General features: G+C 45.4%; 1 protein-coding gene across 10 annotated transcripts in view; it reads left to right on the top strand.

Moving 5' to 3' along the window:
- The window catches only part of agrn (agrin), a 279,791-nt gene that overhangs the window by 117,679 nt on the left and 141,243 nt on the right, over positions 1 to 20,869 (top strand). For 8 of the 10 annotated variants that reach the window (XM_036988106.1, XM_036988109.1, XM_036988110.1 and 5 more), the window contains one exon: positions 12,170 to 12,208. In XM_036988106.1, coding sequence (XP_036844001.1) covers positions 12,170 to 12,208 — 39 coding nt within the window. Of the gene's footprint in view, positions 1 to 5,823; positions 8,125 to 12,169; positions 12,209 to 20,869 lie in introns of those variants that run through there. The other 2 variants (XM_036988112.1, XM_036988115.1) reach the window with 2 other exon arrangements.

Raw genomic sequence — 20,869 nt, forward strand, 5'->3', positions numbered from 1 at the left:
GTGGAGTGCCCCAAGTGCCGACACACTCAACACCTTACGTGCCGTTTTCTATTGATTCAGGCCAGATTGTTTTTGTTATGTCTCGTCTTTTTCTCATTGATGCAGTTCAGTGATGAAGCCTGGAATTGCTGTTTCCAGAAAAACCTCTGCAACTTGAATGTTGTACACGTCCTATCGGGAATTCTGGCAATTGTTTGAGATTTTTCATTTGCTGTTGATCAGAGGACACAGTGACTGGAATGCAAACCAAATCTGCTATTCAGATTCCCTATAGCTTCTTTACCACAGTATAGCTGGCCATGTTGTAAGGCATAAACCCTAAAGTCTGTTTAAAATTACTACCCAATGAATGTCTGAGGAATGGGTGCACCCCACTGTGTGTCTGTGTTTCTGTCCATCTGCACACAGTTGCCTGTAGGATCTTATTTGACAGACAGTTGGTGTGTCTCAAGGTTAGGAAGATATATTCCTGTCTTCTAGCTGTATTCAGACTGATTCACCCTCCGCCCGGCAACAGCCTGTCTCTGGGCTAATGGAGCGACCCTGTTTACCTCCGTGTCCAGAACACCTGTGTCAACGCGACCTGCCGACCTCCTAGCTCAGTCTACCGTTGTCACAACAACAGACAGAGGGAGAAACCTCTACACTGGACATGGGTTTGTGCTGTGGCTCTTGTAGGGAAACACGTTTCTTCACAGTGTCAGTGTGTTTCATATGTTTCATTTCGTCAACTACGGTGCCATAATCCTGCATCTTCTTCCTCTATTCGTCTTCTTCTACTTTCAACCCTGGCCTCATTTCGCAGTAGCCTGTTAAAAGGACTGGGAATTATTTACGAAAACACAAAAAAGCCGTCTTGCAAGAGAAGTTGAATGCGAGGCGTTTGATTAAGAATGTAAATCATTTATAACCATTTCTTCTTGGACGGCTTCTCAACGATGGGGATTGTGTGCCAATTAAGATTCCCTCTCTGCCCTCTATCTAAGAGGATCTGGCTTGACGGAGAATAAGCAGCAAGTAGAGGATAGAGAGAAAGAGGGATGAGAGAGAGAGGAGAGAGAGTTCATTACTGTAAATGCAAATGAAAGAGTCCCAGTATATAATAGCTTGTCACTGTCAGCTAAAGTAAAAAGTGGTTCAAGTGTGTGTGTACATATGGACGTGCTATGTCACAGAGAATCGAGGTAAATCGGTGTTTTTGATGTACTGTCAAATCATAAAAATGTGAAAGATTTTTAATGTCACACTAGTCAACTGTTTTCTTACTCTTGGTGAGTGCATCCTGTATGGTATATGATAAATAGATGATCACATTTTGATTTGGTCCAGCAGGTTCTTCCTGTGCTGTGTGTGGGCAGTAGATATCCCTCGTGCCATTTGAATTGTTTGCTTTGGACATCTCCCCAGCAGCCATCTGACATTTCAACATTTACTTTAATTTATCGCTTGCAGCGCTGCTACTCGACGCTGTTGCCCGCCCCTCTGCATTCCACGACCTCTCTCCCTGACCCTTGACCCTTGGTGTACCCCCTCAATCTATCCCATAGTACTCTGACCACAGAGGTCATTGTCAGGGAGGAATCTGTCAGGTGAACCACTGTGGCCAATCAGCATCTCACACCGCTCATTAACATTACAACACAACATCGACTTATGTCTATCTGATGACTTGAACATCATGCACTTTAAATCAGTATCCATGACATAGACCAGGGGTGCCTAGCTACGATCCACCAGCTCCTGCTGGTTTTCATTTGCCTTCTCCCTGGGAAACCAGGTGCATGCAGTCACCAGCCAATCAATGACAATCATTGATCAAGGAAGTACCAGGTGACTAACGATAGCGATTAGCCAGCAGGACTATGGGACTGGAGGAATTGTGCAGTGCACCCTTGGCGCAGACTGTGTAACTTCACCCTAATGTGGCCCTGGTTGACAGATCGCTGCCTGGGCCAGAGACTGACACCTGAATCAGCACCCAGCTACATCACTGTACCTACCCATTGTCAGGGCTGTCTGAGCCAACAACAACTGCTCTCTCCGTGGATCACCGACACTCCCTGTACCCTGACACACACCACCCCATCCTCCAGTGCCACGCTGGATCACACTCCACATGTCCGCCACATGGAAGAGCATCAGTCTCCAACTAGCTTGGCGCTAGCAGCAAAGCTCCCGCAGTTCTTTCCTCTGTTACTCCTCTCCCTTTTTTCTTTCTCTCTCATAGCACAACCATTGGAATAATTTCTTTAAGGGCCATTAAGGGAAAAGTGCTGGGGATAAAAAATGAATAAACAGTTTGAGTCGACAGAGCATGGAGGGTATTAAATGCTCAGATCATTATTGTTGTTAGCACTGATGAAGAGGGAGGGGGAGGTGGTTGAGGAAGCAGAGGGCTAATGAATGAGTGGCTGCTGCTGGTTAGTTCCTCTCCATTAGCAGAGTAGTGTAGCAGTAGTGGCGGGGATGCCTAGGGGGCTCAGTACTGGCCCTGGATCAGTCTTCAGGTTACTGCCACAATGGCGTGGGAGATCTCAGCCGTGCCCAGCTATTCTGGGCGGTAGGTAGCCTTGTGGTTAGAGTGTTGGGCCAGTAACCGAAAGGTTGCTAGATCGACTCTCCGAGCTGACAAGGTAAGAATCTGTCATTGTGCCCCTGAACAAGGCAGTTAACCCACTAGGCCGTCATTGTAAATAATAATTTGTTCTTAACTGACTTGCCTAGTTAAATAAAGGTTAAATAAATGTAAAAAAATCTTACTTGTGCGGTCTGCTGAGACATGAGGAGATGGGGCTATTGGAAGAAGAGAGGGGGAGGGAGGTGATGACTGGAGGCCTGTGCTGGTGGTGAGGAGTAGTAACTGAACTAGGATCAGTTACAGACAGCAGAAGACTGAATAACAACCCATAGCAACAATCCAGCCAGCAATACAATAACGTCATAACAATGAAATGATCCAGGATCAGCTTTTCACTGCATTCTGAGACAGGGTCAACGGTAAACAGCTGGTAAATGAGACAAGAATGGCCTTTAAACAAAAGCAAAGTTTATCCCGGATCAGCGCCAGTTTCTTCTGCAATGGGAGTGGGCTGAGATCACGCTCGTTGAGCTCAACTGAAGGAACGACGACGTCACTCACTGTCCTGTGTGTGTGTCATGGCGTGAGTCATGTTGTTAAGAAGAGACCACCCTGCTTTGGAACATTGGTACATCCCCGCTCCCACTTAGATCACACAGTTGATCACTAGCCCCAAGCGTAACAACACCATCCTGTCTTCAGAACTGATCTGTCTGTTTTGTTCTCTATTTCTCTGCCACTCCTAAACCCAATGAAGGATAATGACATTAGACATGCACAGCTGCAAGGGCCCCTGGCTCTGGCTTGCCCCCCCCCTGCACCCCATTCCCTATCAATATCCAATCTCTCCCTCTATCCGGATTTGTGGACGGCAGCTTGGACACCCTGTTGACTGGGAAGTCTGGGAATCTGCTGGAAACCAGAACGCTGTAATTTATGGTGATTGGAGGTAATCCTGAAGCAAGACAATTGGCCCACCTGCTAGTGGAACTGTATAGGGCAGAACGTCTGGGCGTCTCTCCATGGGTTTGACAGCACGGCTGGATTCACATGGCAATTTTTATCTCAATTTAGCTCAAACATGTCTCATCACTCCGCTTTCCTCTTCCCTGCTTCCTTTTGGGTTATTATGGACAACTTATTTCTCATCTTCAATTCATGTCACATTGCAGACACCCTGTCTACGTGTCACAACTGTACACTGCACACTAAAACATTGAACACAAATGTCCCTAACCCCCATTTTACCATAATCTAAGTTGTTATCCAGTTTGACGTACAGCTTTTTCATACGGCTTTTTGATCAATTAGCTCGAGACGTTGGTCGTCTGGACGACCAGGACGTGTGCTCGACTGCTCTCACATCTGATCCCACATTCTTTTTGTCACCAGTCACCCATGCAAACGGTGCAACCCACCGAGAATACAGAGACATAACACAAACTGCATGCTAACTCCTTTTGGTTGGACCGTCATCATGTTAAAGAGGGAGTCAGTCCAACTCTTTTGGCTGCTTTATGGAAATTGGCATTTCAAAGCACTCTGAGAGAGATGTTAACCTTTCGCGATATCAGCGCATTAAAAATGGATCAGAGACGAGCTTTGATGTGAACAGAGGATTCTATTTGGGTCATGTTGGCACTACAGTGAGTGGATCAGAAGAGCAGCAGCTCGGTGGCGCCCTCTATTGAATGGATTCTGTATGGTTTAGGTACTTTAGGTCACTGTAGGAAGATAATGAGATTGTTGCTTTTGCGTACCATGTCCTGAGAGACAGGCTTAAGCAGACATCTGGGTTGGAGTAGCCTACCTGGCTAGGGTATCATGTTGTTCTGTGAGGGCATAGCGGAGCCCTGGGATGCAGGCTGCAGCTGGTGGTTGAACACTGCCTGCCCCCTCCAGGGTGACTGAGACCTGGGTGACCTTGTGTTCTCTGGGAGTTTACCTCCAGACTACAGAGCAAGGGGTCCCCGCGGGGCCAAACAAGACAGGGACAAGACCGTGTCCAAAGAGATAAATGACTTGCGATGGTTAACCAGAGCAGATCCCCATCCTGTGTGCGTGTGTGTGTACGTACGTGTATGAGTGTGTGTGTCAGAGAGAGACTGAAAGAGATATGTATGTGTATTTTCTGTGTGTGTTTGAGAGATGTGAAGGGTTAGTGTATGTTTGTAGGTGTGTCTGAAAGACACAATGGGATTGTTTCCTCGTGTGTTTTCTGTATAAATTAAGCTACTTTATGCATCACCGTGTGTGTATTCTTTAATGTGTCGTCGTGTGTGTGCGCGCCTGGTTGTATGTGTGCGTTCATGTGGGGCAGAGGGTGGGGGGAAAGAGACAGCGAGATGGAGAGTAAAAGAACATCAAAAGTTGTGATGATATGTACCGCCTTGCATCTGCCCTGCTCGGATGATCACTTGTCATTGTGTTGGTGTAAGTAGATACCTATGTATGGTGGGTTTTAAAACAAGCCGTGACCGCCCCACAATTTTGACCTCATTATAAGTATCGAACAGAAAAAATATATTTCTTTTTAAAAAGCGCATAAAATTACATGCTATGGATTAGGTGCATATTTGTTCTCCTCAGATCAGTCGCCAGCCCTGCTGAATATAAACATATTTATTTGAGTTATTCTTCTCTTATTTGACACGGGGGGAAGGGGGGACAAACATGTGGCACGGTGTCATGAAAGTGAGCGTGGAATACAAACATCCCCCGTTTGAATATGATTTAATTGAATATGGGCTTATTCATGTGTAGCATATAGAATGAGGTTTTACAGAAGCATGTTGCCAGTAGATTGGAAGTGTTTTGGCCAAATTAGCGTTTGCAAATTAGACAATATTTGATTGACCTAAATGTACATGATTGTATTCCCCCATGGTTTATTTTTCTGCTTTCACTTCATTAAATGTGTTTGTGCGTGTGTGTGTGTGTGTGTGTGTGTGTGTGTGTGTGTGTGTGTGTGTGTGTGTGTGTGTGTTAAAAACCTTAGGATTGATTCTGACCTTAATGGGTCGTTTTCTTTCTGATTCAGATTTAACGAGGATGTGGGTGACATCTTTTGTTTTTTCTTGCACTGTTGCTGCCTCCCACCCCAACATGACCCAAGTATTCCCAAAAGCTTTTATTTTCCCTTGTCTTCCCCCCTCCCCCCCCTGTTCCCCCTCCCCTCTTTGTTAGAGACAGCTCCTCTCTCTCATTCCCCCTCTCCTCTCCTGTCTTTTCCTTGGGGTTGAGGCAGGCAGGGAGAAGTGCTGCTCTGGAGAGTGACGGTGCTCGGGAGACAACACGCTCAGCCGCTGTTGTAAAACGCAAGAGGTGGACGAAGTGTCAGGCGCCACCGCTCGTCTGTTCTTCCTCTTTCCTCTCTCACTCTATCGCTCTCCTGCTCTGCTCTGGCTGTCTCTATCTGCAGCTCGCTGGCTGGCTACTCTCTCTCTACCTCTCTCTCTCTCGTTGACTAGGGCTTGGCTGGCTGAGCAGCAGAGTGAATTAACACAGTGGACTACCTGCTGCCTGGGGATTGTGTGCGCTGTGAATACTCCGTGAATACGCAAAGCTCCAAGTTGTTGTTTTGGCTGCCAGTGAATGGGCCTGTCCCTCGGAGGAGCAACTCGAAGGAGATCATCCGCAGCCAAGCCCAGGACAAGCAACCGGGAGTAGCCTCTGGAGCAGGAACAGACAGAAGGAGTGGATTCTTGAGAAAAGGGAGAAAAAAAGAGGGAGTGAGCCAGAGAGAGAGTGAAATGAGCAACTGAGCAGCTTCTACTCTCAATGAAGAAGGGGTGAATAAGCGACTGCTTTTTTGAAAAGGAGAAAACCAACTTGACACTCTCGGACAGAGGGCGGTAACAAGACCCCCCTTGCGATTTGTTTTTGGATGAATATGCCATCAGGGGTGGACAACACGAGGAAAGAAAGATAAAAAGTATTCAGGGCTTGTTGTTAATTTCTCATCTGGCACAGACTTCTCCCCTCTTTCTTCCCTCCTCTCTCCATTTCTTTTGTGGGTTTTCTTTAGTCTGTGTGTCGGGCTGAGGTTTGTCGCTTCTCTGTATAGCCGGACTCAGGCGGAACAGAGCTGAGGGGAGGACAACTCATGTTGAGGTACAGAGCCGGGGGCGTAAATTGTTCCCCTCTCCAACTTTCCACCCCTCTCTACTTCTTCTGACCTGTTTTCTCCTGACTCCAAGGGTGGCCCCCACATGTGAGTGGCGAGGGGGAAGGGGGCCACAGTGTTTTGAATCGAGGAAGTGGGTGGTGAAAAAAAGAATCCCCTTCACGCTCCTAAGAGCATATGGTTAATCGAGTGGTGGCCAGCTGCTTACTAGCCCCCCTGCTAAATACGCTAACGCTAGATACAAGTGTGCAGCGACGGGGGAAGCTTCGTGCTCCGTGCTCGGAGAAGACAGTCGCATTGCCGTGTTGCTGTTGCCTTTATTTCGGTCCTGACTAGAGCTATAAGGAACAATAAGCCGGCGGGCAGCCAAGTGAAAACAAAGAGCCGGTTGTTGTTGTTTTCCTTGGAGCGTTTTGTAAGGAAAAGAAAAGGAGGCTAATGAATGTCTTCAGAGCGCCAAAGCTGCCGGAGCTCTAGCCCCAAGCTCACAGTTTATCAGCCACAGGAGGCTGGAGAAAGATGCTCCCCCGCCAAATCACCAGCAGCTACTCTTGACGAATGCTGTGGTAGTGTGGTGGAACCTGGCTTGTGTTGTGAGGGCTCCTGGGGCAATAAGGAGACCAGTGTGTTTTGCAACAGTGGACCAGTGCTGCAAAGAGATCAAGGAGGCTTCTTACTGTAATTACTGTTGAGTTACTGTGGAACTTTGGCACCTTTTGATCTAGCACGTGCACACACACACACACACACACACACACACACACACACACACACACACACACACACACACACACACACACACACACACACAAACAGAGACACATACACACACACACATTTACACTTTCATATTGTACATATACTCACTCCACATACGTACACACAAATCTGTTGTCATCCCCTTTCCAGTACTTGTATTAAAATGCAGGTAGCATGGACAGCTGGTGGCCTATAGCAGTGCAGGCCCACACCCTTCTGTCATCTTCCCACCAATGGATGTTATTACTGTCCAAAATGAGTTGCCTGGAAACCATTGAAAGCTCCTCGACGCATCTTTCTGAAAGCAGCTGCGACTCCCTCCCCACGGCGGAACACAGCTGGATTCAGGGCTGAATCTACCAACCATTACCAACCAGTCTATCATTCTCTCCTCCCTCGTTTCTGGTGTCATTTTTATTCCTTGGTTCTTTGGGTTCTTCTTCTCCCACCCCGTTACCCGTACCTTCCCACCGGGCGGACGGACTCTGGAAGTGGAGCATGACCAGCTGCCATTACCCCACGCCGCCCCCGGAGCGGGACCGGATGTACCAACACAAGGTGTCCCTGGTGGTGCGCTACTTTATGATCCCCTGTAACATATGTCTCATCCTGCTGGCCACCTCCACGCTGGGCTTCGCCGTGCTGCTCTTCCTCAACAACTGTACGTCCACCAATCGTACTACCACACACATACGCACGCACCCCATATACAACGTACTCTCTCTGTCACCCTGTAGCCATGTGTGTTTGTGTGTCATGGTCAGGAGTATGAATGCTTTATATGTGAGTACATTTGTTTGCCAGATGTGTATGTATACTTGGGGTGTGGGGGTGCGGAAGAGTATGCATGCATGTCTTTTGGTACGAGGAAAGTTATGGGTCGGTAGGATTTCGCTTAGTTTACATAGACTATTAAACACCTTACAGTCTCTCAGGTCTTTTACTCTGCTGAGAAAAGATATGAAAGACTGGTCCACTTGACCTCTGGCGGTGCTGTCTGAAAGGCTGGGGCTGGATGAAGTGGAGGGATATCTCAGACGTTAAAAGTCAGCTTTCCCTTGACGCACAGTCCCGGCTTCCTTCTTTTGAGTCCTTTATCTCCCCCAAAGCCTTGGCATTTCCTTTGAACTGTGGGATAAAGTAGCCAGATTAAATGCCTTTGGACGATAGAAAAAGCTCTTGGCATGGAAAGTGTCCCCACTTTGAGCGGTTATCGGCCTGAATAGAAAATGCCACGATGGTGCATAAGCTTCTGTCTGTGCTTCGCCTGGTGGCTCGCTGGTAGATGAGCAGCAACATTACCATTAGGCAACACGAGAGTGACCTTTTGGAGCGCGAGCTCGACGCAGCGACTTGCCATTTCATAAGTGTGACGTATTGTCTGTAAGTTGTACATTGGGGACTATCTGTCTCTCGCTTCAGAGTTATACATAACTGGTTTATGTCTTGCCTGAATGACACAGTTTTCAGTAGTTCAAAGCTTTATAATCAATGAATGTCAATTGGTTCTTCGCGATGGGAATAGGAACACGCCAGTATCACTGTTGTCCCGATTGTGTCCTGACACCCACATAGGTGTGCCACCACAGGAACATCAGTATGTGTTCGATAGCACTGCTTTATTCAGTGTCACGTATTTCTCAGCACTGGAGTCCCGTGTCAGATGAGTTGCCTGTGCGGAAGGTTCAAGCCTAATCAACACTCCATTTTTTTTTCACTTTGAAGGTGTTTAAAACTGTCTGGAGTATAATCATCATTGCACCCATGTGAATTAGCATTACGGAGACTAAATAGGAGTAATGGCGGAATAATCTATAAAGTTACATATTGGGATAATATTTTTGACAATATATCTCTAGTCGGTTGCACGTGCACCAAAACTCTTTTTATAGCTTGTTCTCCATGTTCTTTTTAAATGGTGAGCCAACATGTTTTCAGCACCTTTATTTCCATGACTGATGGAAATAAAAGTGCTTATGGGTCTCTCTCTTATGGGTCTCTCTCTTATGGGTCTCTCTCGTCCCTCTGCAGCAGACATAAAGTGAGCAGTATGTTTGGAACATCGAATCGCAATACGTATAGAATCTTGAGAATCTCAATACATATCATATCAGCAACCTAAGTATGGTGATGATATCGTATCGTATCAAGCTGTGAACTCTGCGTGGAAATGACAATATACACTTTAAATAGAATACGGGCATCAAAGCATCCCTGTGAATGTCCCTTTTAATCTGTCTGTATGCCTCTCTGTGCCTCTGCCTGTCTGTCTGTCTGCCGTCTGTTTAAGGCTTCATTCCGAGCCATGCTAGCCCGCCACGAAGCTATTATCAGCCTGAGGATTTTCAATCACGTACGAGACACGTCCCGGGGGCTAAGGATGCCACTGCATTAGATCTTGAATAAAATAACCAAAATGCACCACTTTAGAATTCTGAAAATGCCCCCCCTCCCCTCCCCTCTATCTCGCTCTCCCTCTCTATTTTCTCTCTCTGTCTCATCGACGGGGGCGTTCCAAAGTGAAGTTCATTCATAACCCCTCCGTGTTACTGAATCAATTTAATCCAGACATATTCCATTAGATTTAAATACAAACTCAGTGAGAGCACTCCATCTCCACCTCACAAGCTAGAGAGAGAAAGAGAGCGAGAGACTGGAGAGGGAGAAGTGAACGGAGCGCCATTAACATGGAAAGCTCTTGCTGCGTGGACGGAAAACTGGTTTGGAGAGGAGCTGGAGCGAGAGAAAGGAGAGGACACAGACCTCAGGTCAGAGCGAAACGTGGCCACACAGCTTGTCCTCTTCACACTGTGGCCTGGTTCCTGGAACTCTGTGGGGGAGTAATGCACCTACTAGAGAGGAGAAACATGCACACACACATACACACCACACACTGATGCACATAGACAAACCCCAACACACCCTAATACACAAACACGCACATCAGAGCAGAGCCTTGTCGATCTGCTCTAGATCTAGCGGGAATCAGTTCTGGATGCTTCAATCACATGCATACACATACAAAGGTTTGTGTTGTATAGGGACAGCAGACGGCGATGGGAAAGGAAGATATGGTGGTAGAGACCTTACCTCCTCCTCTCATTATGACTGAGATGGAGACATTTACATTTGGTAAACATTTAGGAGATTCTGTTGATTTGCTGTCATGTGCTCCAAGACACCATATGGCAAATACTGCGTGTGTTTGCGTTTTAGGAAAGGAGAGCAGATGTGTGTGTGTGTGTGTACATGTTTATCTACATGTGTGTGTCTGTGCTATTGTTGTGCCATGTTGTTTTTGAAGTCCCCGGGATTGAAATCTGTTACTGTCATGATTGCCTCGGAAACCAGTTCAACAGACACTTCATTATTCACCATTGCAAACACAGCGTCCCTCCCTCCCTCCCCCCCTCCTGCCTCTCCCCCCATCCTCTCTCTCTGGCTCCCTCAAGCCCAGCTGTTGACAAGCAATTGTAAGTGAGCCTAAATTTAAACTCTGCACTGGCAACCGTTAACTGTGATGCCGTCGTCAGGTAGCGAGCGATGCCGGAGACGCCTCACGCCTCCGAGCGAGGACGGCCGGGAAGGCGAGAAGCTCCGGCGGAAAATGTGTTAGCTGGGTAATTGATGTGATGTGATTTTATCTTGCTCATTATACCGGGTATGCAAGCCTACACAGGGGAAAGGTGCGGCGGGCTGGCCTGACGCGAGCACGGGCTGCTCAGTGGTTTGGAAAGGCGAGTTGGAGTGCAGATGGTAAAGGTCGCTGTCACTGAACACTGGGGGTCTTAGATGCTTTGCTATGGTCAGGTGATGTAAGAGCATTTACGGCACTGACAGATTCAAGCACATGCTTATCTACTTACAGTGGTTGGTGATGCTTCACGCATCGGTTTAAAGTAAACCACTTTGTTGCTGTTCCAGTCATTGTGTGTAAAGTGAAGCTCGTTATTTTCTATAACAGTGCCGCATCGCGCCCAAACCCCCATTAAATGTACCCTTCGTTAGAGGTGTATGTATGTATGCTTATGCATGTCTGTGCTCTAGAAATGCCCTCTTTGTATGTTCCTATAGGACACCAGTGATAGATGTAATGTAGTTGTGCCATCATCGTATCATCTACCATGGTACCATTACATCATAACAGTACATAACCCATGCATTACTGCAGCAGGGTCATGATGTCATATCTATGGGTGAAGGCAATTAGTTAACTCATTGGAAAGAAAAACAGACATGGGGATGGGATGGGATCAGTTATTTTTGCTGTGTAGTCCTCTTCAAGGGAAATTTCATTCGATTAGGCTTATTTGAGGTATAAAAAAAAAAGTCCATGAAAGTGGTAACTAAGATAATAATGAAACAAAACCTGACTATGTTTTTCACAAAATACCAATTATCGGATGCTTTCATAGGTGTCAGGTGTGGTTTGCGAATTGAATGGACCATTAAAATTGTAAATATCCATCAACAATTGTACGTCTATCATGAAAATCTATTCATTCTGATGAGCTGGCTCTATTGAGCCTCTTCATCCCTCAGATACTCTATTAGAGCCTGTTTGATATACCCAAGCCAGAGGAGAATCTTCTTCTCTGCTTTTTGCTGGAGCAACTCAATTACTGGGGTTCACCCCATGGGAAAGTCCTTGAATCTCGCCTTAACTAAAAACCCATTTCTAACTCTCTCTCTTTTATCTCCTCCAGACAAACCTGTTCACTTCACGCCGGCCCAGCCTCCTGATGGTAAGTCCTCTGACAATTCTCACTCTACCCTACCTTCACCGATTGACTACATAGTTTTGTCTCCCCTACAAATAATTACCTCAGAGCTGCTCTCTGTATTCTTCACCTCTCTGAGTCCTGATGCTTTTAGTTTGCATCACCACCTCCACCTTTCCCCCATATGGCCATTGATGATGACTTGATTGTTCTCATCTCCTTTAAGCCCAGTTACAGCTGTGCAGTAGCTTCTACCAGACTACTGCATCTCCAGCCTCATGATTCAGTAATACTAGTAATCTTCCCTCCTTCCCCATTCAAAACGTCACTCCTCACACCCCCTAGATGTAGGCCAAGGATACACGGAGGCTCCAGTTTTTCCACTATGCCCAGCCTTGTTATCCACCATGCTTTCCGGGCCTAATTCCACAGATGGCAATCTCTGTACTCTGTGCAGGGCTATTGTTTCAGTTGTTTGGCGGGCGAGCGACGAGAGTCATTAATTAAACAGCAACAATTTATTGGCAAATGGCGGATCTCTACACTCTTTAATTGGAAGGAAACAGCTGGTTTCTAGCTCGGTCATGAATATTTATGATGGCAGCAAACACATGAAGCACTGTTTGGTAGCCCCCAGATTTCTGACAGACAGACAGACAGACAGACAGTTGAGGTGTACTCCTGGTATCGCTGGGAGGTGTAGCCTTATCCTCACAGTGTGGGGGGGCTACCAAGCCAAAGGTTGTAAGAAAAACAACAGGCAGAATTCTGATAAGGATCTGAGACCCTATCTACTGAAGCTGTGAACAAAAGGCACCTCTGGGGGCTCAACGACTCTGTCCGATAATTGCTCAATCACTCTCTTCATAGGTCAGCACATTTGCAAAAGCTGTTTTTGAGAAAGGGTGCTGTTGTGTTCAAATGTATCCATTTAGAGTGGCTTTAGACGATGAATATGATGGCCTCGCCGAGTCACGACAATGGCTTTAGACGATGAATATGATGGCCTCGCCGAGTCACGACAATGGCTTTAGACGATGAATATGATGGCCTCGCCGAGTCACGACAATGGCTTTAGACGATGAATATGATGGCCTCGCCGAGTCACGACAATGGCTTTAGACGATGAATATGATGGCCTCGCCGAGTCACGACAATGGCTTTAGACGATGAATATGATGGCCTCGCCGAGTCACGACAATGGCTTTAGACGATGAATATGATGGCCTCGCCGAGTCACGACAATGGCTTTAGACGATGAATATGATGGCCTCGCCGAGTCACGACAATGGCTTTAGACGATGAATATGATGGCCTCGCCGAGTCACGACAATGGCTTTAGACGATGAATATGATGGCCTCGCCGAGTCACGACAATGGCTTTAGACGATGAATATGATGGCCTCGCCGAGTCACGACAATGGCTTTAGACGATGAATATGATGGCCTCGCCGAGTCACGACAATGGCTTTAGACGATGAATATGATGGCCTCGCCGAGTCACGACAATGGCTTTAGACGATGAATATGATGGCCTCGCCGAGTCACGACAATGGCTTTAGACGATGAATATGATGGCCTCGCCGAGTCACGACAATGGCTTTAGACAATGAATATGATGGCCTCGCCGAGTCACGACAATGGCTTTAGACGATGAATATGATGGCCTCGCCGAGTCACAACAATGGCTTTAGACGATGAATATGATGGCCTCGCCGAGTCACGACAATGGCTTTAGACGATGAATATGATGGCCTCGCCGAGTCACGACAATGGCTTTTGTCAATGCGAAATGGGTGTCCGTGGTCTGCACCTGCCGAGTAATTGAGCTTGATTGGAGCATTTCTCAACTTCACCCTCACCTTAACACCTGGGGAGAGGAGAGAGACATCTCTGGTTTTATTTTTCAACTCCTTTAATCAAAGTGAGGTGCTCCAAAGGTCCAATCACACGGCATCACGATCCGCCGCAGATATTTGTTTACTTTTTAATGACATGAGATTGCTTCAACAAATGATTTGCGCTCGCGACGAGTAAAGATTCTCAGTTTTTTTGTTGTTGTTGTTGAAATAAATAGTGTCACCGAGCCAAGTCAAGTACGTGCCGGTGAGAAACTGAGTGCAGTCAGCGAAGCAATACAGTACATCTCTCCATTTTCCCTCCAAAAATGGTGGCTTTTATCGATCGCAGTGGCGCCCATTTCCCACGTATTCAAGTTTTGGCTTGTCTGAAGGACGTTTGTTTCTGCACTAGTCAAGCGTTTAAAAGGCTCTGCTGCTGGCCCATAATTACATTTCCAATAGTCCTGTAGGCTCTCAGTCAGCAGAACAGGGTTGTTTTTTGATCCAAACATAGAAGAGCAGCAGTAGACATCTGCAGTCTCCAGTTAGCCCTGAGGGACAACGTTTCTGCGGATCATTTAGTTGCTGGTGAGATTAGTGGGCCAATTAGAGATGGCCCAAATACACTAGCCCCTCTCCTACGACTAGCTGAATGTTGTGCCGTGGGGACATGGTGGTAGCCTACCAAGGCTCTTATACAGCGCCTCCATTAGTCAAATCTGTTCTACAAAGGAGGGCTATTCTACTGAACTTGTCCTCAGTTCCAAGGACACACTTCCACATACTTAATTAACCAAAATCAGAGAGATATACTAAAGAATCTGCAGACTTTTAAAAATATCCTCTTAGTCTCTGAACTTGTTTTTGGGCAGATGATTTATTCTTGTTAGCGAGAAGAGATGGAGAGAAGTGGGTTTTTTTGAAGGGGGGGGGGGGGGGGGGGGGGGGTGAGCAGATCTAGAAAGCCTATAGGGAGACACTGATGATCTGCTGTCTTTGCAGCACGAGTCGAGAGCACTTGCACAGTATTTGTGGCATGCACCACCTACAATTAGACGGCAGATTCCACCCAATAAATGAGTGCTAATCACCAGCCGAAAAGTGACAAAGTCACAAAGCACCCTCTAATTAGTCTCTCTGCTGCGGCTTAAAGTGCCAGTCTCTGCACTCAGTCCACAGTCATTATTGCCTGTCATCTCCAGACAATAATAAGACTGTTGTGACAGCATTTTGCCCAGCAACAAGAGAGCAAAGTCTCAGTCTGTTGTTCATGGCAGAACCACACGGGTTGGACTTTGGTGAGGGGTCAGTTCTATTGCATTGAGCTAGCGGCCTTTTGCTAGCTAAGGTTGTCAGTTTAATGTTAATGATGAGAGCAATTTGCATATTGTATACACACACACGTCTCTGGTTCTCTGCCTCTGGTCATTGCAATATTTACACATTAAGCATAATGTAAGTTTCCTCTTTCACAGTCCGATTGCTATAATGGCTATTATATGGTATTGATCTTAACTGGAAGAACAGTGCAGATGCAAAGTTTGGTAACCGAATGACCGTTTGTGCCGTTATTGTGTTACTGTACCAAATTTAGCATCTGAACTATTCTTCAAGTAAATGTGTTTTTGTAAAATGTTATGTGGAAATTGTTCAACTTTGGCCTTGTGCATAGAGTTGCATGGTTTGTTAAACTTTGCAAAAGTCCAAGCATCGTTCTGTTAACGTGGAATTGTCCTTTTCTATGTGATAGTGTGTGTATCAATCCCGAGGAGCCAGTGTGACTCCAACAGGTAGAGAACCAGTTGGTTCAGTCCTGGAATTCGTTTTGACACTCCTGTCAGTCAGATTTAAGTAGAGTCAATTGTACTCTCAAGTTAAGTGATAACTAACAGGTGAGTGAGAGAGCTTTACTCACAGCCGTAGGTGAACAGACATGGTTAAATCTGGGCTAAATTGGGCCACAAAGACAAAAACAAGGATCCAAATGGGAAACCTGAGCTACCTCCAGTCGGGTTTGTCTCCGTGGTAGCTAGCTGTCTCCCACACCTCCTCTCCTGGCTGTAATGAATACACCGGCTGTGAATCCTTCAATCTGGCGTTTGTCACAGAAAGTGTCCCCCGGAGGATACTCCGTACCAGCAGACATAATAGATGTTTGAATTGAAAAGTGATTTGATCTAGGACTGGGAGGGTTTCTGCGACGAACGGGAAAGTGCTTGTGGGCTTACTTACACACTTCCCAGAACACTTCTTCCTCTTAAAAGATGTGCCAAAACTTTCTCTGCAGCAGCTTTCAAAGACTCTACCCCCCACACTCTCCACAAACTCTACACAACAAACTCTACACAGCAAAAATAACTGATCCCATCCCACCCCCATGTCTGTTTTTTCTTTCCAATGAGTTAACTAATTGCCTTCACCCATAGATATGACATCATGACCCTGCTGCAATAATACATGGGTCATGTACTGTTATGATGTAATGGTACCATGGTAGATGATAAGATGATGGCACAGCTACATTCATCCAAACTGGCTGTAATTTATTCAGTCGATGCTTTCCCTATGTTCTTTACAGTACGCCTCACTCAGAAAGAGAGGCAGAATTCATTATGACTAGTCGCTTATCTTAATTAAATCAAAAAATCTACCTAATCTTTTTTTGGGGGAGGTGGGGCTGAGGATGGGCTCATATCAAGATATCAAAGGTACCAGGACTGTAAACGCTCCTCTCTCTCACGGATTGGCATTTTACTCTGTGAGAAACGAGATTGGCCTGTCATTCCTAGCCCTCGATGAGAAGCAGCAGTGCAGGCTAGCTCTAGTCTCGTGTTTTTTTGCCTTGACATTATCAGGGCAAGGTTTGTTGCCCTCCAAAAGTATACAGACGCATCTAAACCCAAACCTGCACTCTGTACTTCTCTCCCCCGGAAAGTATGCCTCTCCTCTGTACTTTTGTGGAGTCAGCAGATGCTTGCGTAAGCATCTCGCCGTACACACGCAGAGCTCGACGGGAAGCGGCAACCAGGAGAAACAAATTGGGTGCATTTTGACATTCCGCCTGTCTGCACTCCTCAGACTGTCTGACAAGGCTCCCATACAGCCTCAATGAGCAGAGGTGTGATGCGCCGCCGAATATTGATCTGTGCGCGGAGAAAGGAGAGCCGGGAAAATATGTGGGTCAAAGGGAACACGCGTAGACTGGCAGGGATTGACCGCTGAGTTGATTTGTTCCTGATTCCTTGGCCAGAGTAATTGTTAATGCTGACGGCTGGGGCGTTTTGACATGCCCAGAAATATCGGCCCGCTCAAGCTTGCCTTGCCCTTGCAAAACCACCACGAACAGTCAGTGTATGGAGGTGTTGTAGCATGTCAAGATAGTGGGCAGATTAACTCCTGACAATGATGGGGTTGGATCTCTGGACAACAGACAGCTAGGCTAACCCTGATATCCCCATCATAGCTGAAGTTTGAAATACAGGAAGCTATTATCCACAATAGAAATTGAACAGCAGTAGGCTATGCTTCTCAGGTGTCTCTTGACCTATCGTACAGTTCATATGGCACAAAGTCGACCCATTCCCAATCAGATTGGTAATGGAAGATTTTACGACTGTCCACTCTATGTACTACTTATTCGTAGTTATGTAGAACTATTATTGTACTCGTTAAGGCCCCTTCATAATTGGATCTATACTGAACAAATATATAAACGCAACATGCAACAATTTCAAAGATTTTACTGAGCTACAGTTCATGTAAAGAAAACCAGTCAATTGAAATTAATTCATTAGGCCCTAATCTATGGATTTCACATGACTGGTGCAGCCGTGTGTGGGCCTTGGAGTATAGACCCACCCACTTGGCAGTCAGGCCCACTCACTGGGGAGCCAGGCCCAGCCAATCAGAATGGGTTTTTCAGTGCAAAATAGTTTTATTACAGACAGAAATACTCCTCAGCAGCCCCCCCCCCCCCCGCATTCAATTCCCTGGCAACAGCTCTGGTAGACATTCCTGCAGTCAGCATGCCAATTGTACGCTCCGTCAAAACTTGAGACATCTGTGGCATTGTGTTGTGTAACAAAACTGCACATTTTAAAGTGGCTTTTTATTATCCCCAGCACAAGGTGCACCTGTGTAATGATCATGCTGTTTAATCAGCTTCTTGATATGTCACACCTGTCAGGTGTCAGGATTATCTTGGCAAAGGAGAAATGCTCACTAAAAGGGATGGAAAACGTGAGAGAAAGAAGCTTTTTGTGCGTATGGAACGTTTCTGTGATTTTTTTATTGAAGCATAGGGCCAACACTTTACATGTTGCGTTTATATTTTTGTTCAGTGTATATCTGCGAGCGTTCTGTAGAGTCTTGATTAGAGGTCAACCGATTAATCGGAATGGCCGATTAATTAGGGGCGATTTCAAGTTTTCATAACAATCGGAAATCTGTATTTTTGGACACCGATTTGGCCAATTTTATTTTAATTTTATTTTTTACAACTTTATTGAATCTTTATTTAACTAGGCGAGTCAGTTAAGAACACATTCTTATTTTCAATGACGGCCTAGGAACGGTGGGTTAACAGCCTTGTTCAGGGGCAGAAAGACAGATTTTTACCTTGTCAGCTCGGGGATTCAATCTTGCAACCTTACAGTTAACTAGTCCAGCGCTTTAACCACCTGATTACATTGCACTCCACGAGGAGCCTGCCTGTTACGCGAATGCAGTATGCCAAGATAAGTTGCTAGCTAGCATTAACCTTATCTTATAAAAAACAATCAATCAATCATAATCACTAGTTAACTACACATGGTTGATGATATTACTAGTTTATCTAGCGTGTCCTGTGTTGCATATAATCGATGCGGTGCATATTCGTGAAAAAGGACTGTCGTTGCTCCAATGTGTACCAAACCATAAACATCAATGCCTTTCTTAAAATCAATACACAGAAGTATATATTTTTAAACCTGCATATTTAGCTAAAAGATATCCAGGTTAGCAGGCAATATTAACCGGGTGAAATTGTGTCACTTCTCTTGCGTTCATTGCACGCAGAGTCAGTGTATATACAACAGTTTGGGCCGCCTAATTTGCCAGAATTTTACGTAATTATGACATAACATTGAAGGTTGTGCAGTGTAACAGGAATATTTAAACTTATGGATGCCACCCGTTAGATAAAATACGGAACGGTTCCGTATTTCACTGAAAGAATAAACGTCTTGTTTTCGAGATGATAGTTTCTGGATTCGAACATATTAATGACCTAAGGCTCGTATTTCTGTGTGTTATTATGTTATAATTAAGTCTATGATTTGATAGAGCAGTCTGACTGAGCGGGGTAGGCACCAGCAGGCTCGTAAGCATTCATTCAATCAGCACTTTAGTGCGTTTTGCCAGCAGCTCTTCGCAATTCTTCAAGCATTGCGCTGTTTATGACTTCAAGCCTATTAACTCCCGAGATTAGGCTGGTGTAACCGATGTAAAATGGCTAGCTAGTTAGCGGGGTGCGCGCTAATAGTGTTTCAAACGTCACTGGCTCTGAGACTTGGAGTGGTTGTTCCCCTTGCTCTGCATGGGTAACGCTGCTTCGAGGGTGGCTGTTGACGATGTGTTCCTGGTTCGAGCCCAGGGAGGAGCGAGGAGAGGGATGGAAGCTATACTAATACACTGGCAATACTAAAGTGCCTATAAGAACATCCAATAGTCAAAGGTTAATGAAATACAAATGGTATAGAGAGAAATAGTCCTATAATTCCTATAATAACTACAACCTAAAACTTCTTACCTGGGAATATTGAAGACTCATGTTAAAAGGAACCACCAGCTTTCATATGTTCTCATGTTCTGAGCAAGGAACTTAAATGTTAGCTTTCTTCATGGCACATATTGCACTTTTACTTTCTTCCCTAACACTTTGTTTGTGCATTATTTAAACCAAATTGAACGTTTCATTATTTATTTGAGGCTAAATGTATTTTATCTATGTATTATATTAAGTTAAAATAAGTGTTAATACAGTATTGTTGTAATTGTCATTATTACAAACAAAAAATGTAAAAAATTGGCTGATTAATCAGTATCTGCTTTTTTTAGACCTCCAATAATCGGTATCGGTAGCGGCGCTTAAAAATCATAATCGGTCGCCCTCTATTCTTGATAGATTAGGCTTTTCATCTTTAGGAAAACTCTAAATCCATGGCAGATAAGACATCTCTCTTCTAGTGTTGTTATTTCTCATAACTACAGCCTTGCAAAGAAAAGAGGGATGTGATAAATCGACTGCATGCTGTCTTTGAAATAGGAGGATACATTGGTGAGAAATGTAGGTACAGGATTAATTTCTTCTAGCTAATTAATGAATTGGCCATTCAAGGGAGCCGATTTTACTCCCAATAATCTAATAGTAGACCGATGGATTGTGGGACGCGCGGGTTCGACGTCCCCACCATCGTCCTTTATCCATTGCAATTAGTGCGTGAAACGGTTCATATTTCTATAAATGACTCTTATGTTCTTTGCGTTTGGTTCAGAGAGAGGCTGTTCTGTCCCATTGAATCGGCATGTCGTTCATTTACACTCATTAACTCGGTGAATTATTCAATGAATTAATTTAGTGACTCATTGTTAGACTTAAGCTGGGGGGGGCGGGGGGGGGGGGGGGGGGGGGGGGGCGGGAGTGATGGACAGGTTTTTACTATCGTTTAATTGTGACTCATTATGTGAGGAAATAGACATGGTTTACCGCTCTCGCCATTTACTTTTTAACAAGTAGTAAATATATATGTGTTACAAAATGAGGGTCTTCCCCAGTCAATGTTTTCTTTATAGAAAATTGCAC

Source organism: Oncorhynchus mykiss, chromosome 9 (assembly GCF_013265735.2).
Source record: "Oncorhynchus mykiss isolate Arlee chromosome 9, USDA_OmykA_1.1, whole genome shotgun sequence".
Lineage (NCBI taxonomy): Eukaryota > Metazoa > Chordata > Actinopteri > Salmoniformes > Salmonidae > Oncorhynchus > Oncorhynchus mykiss.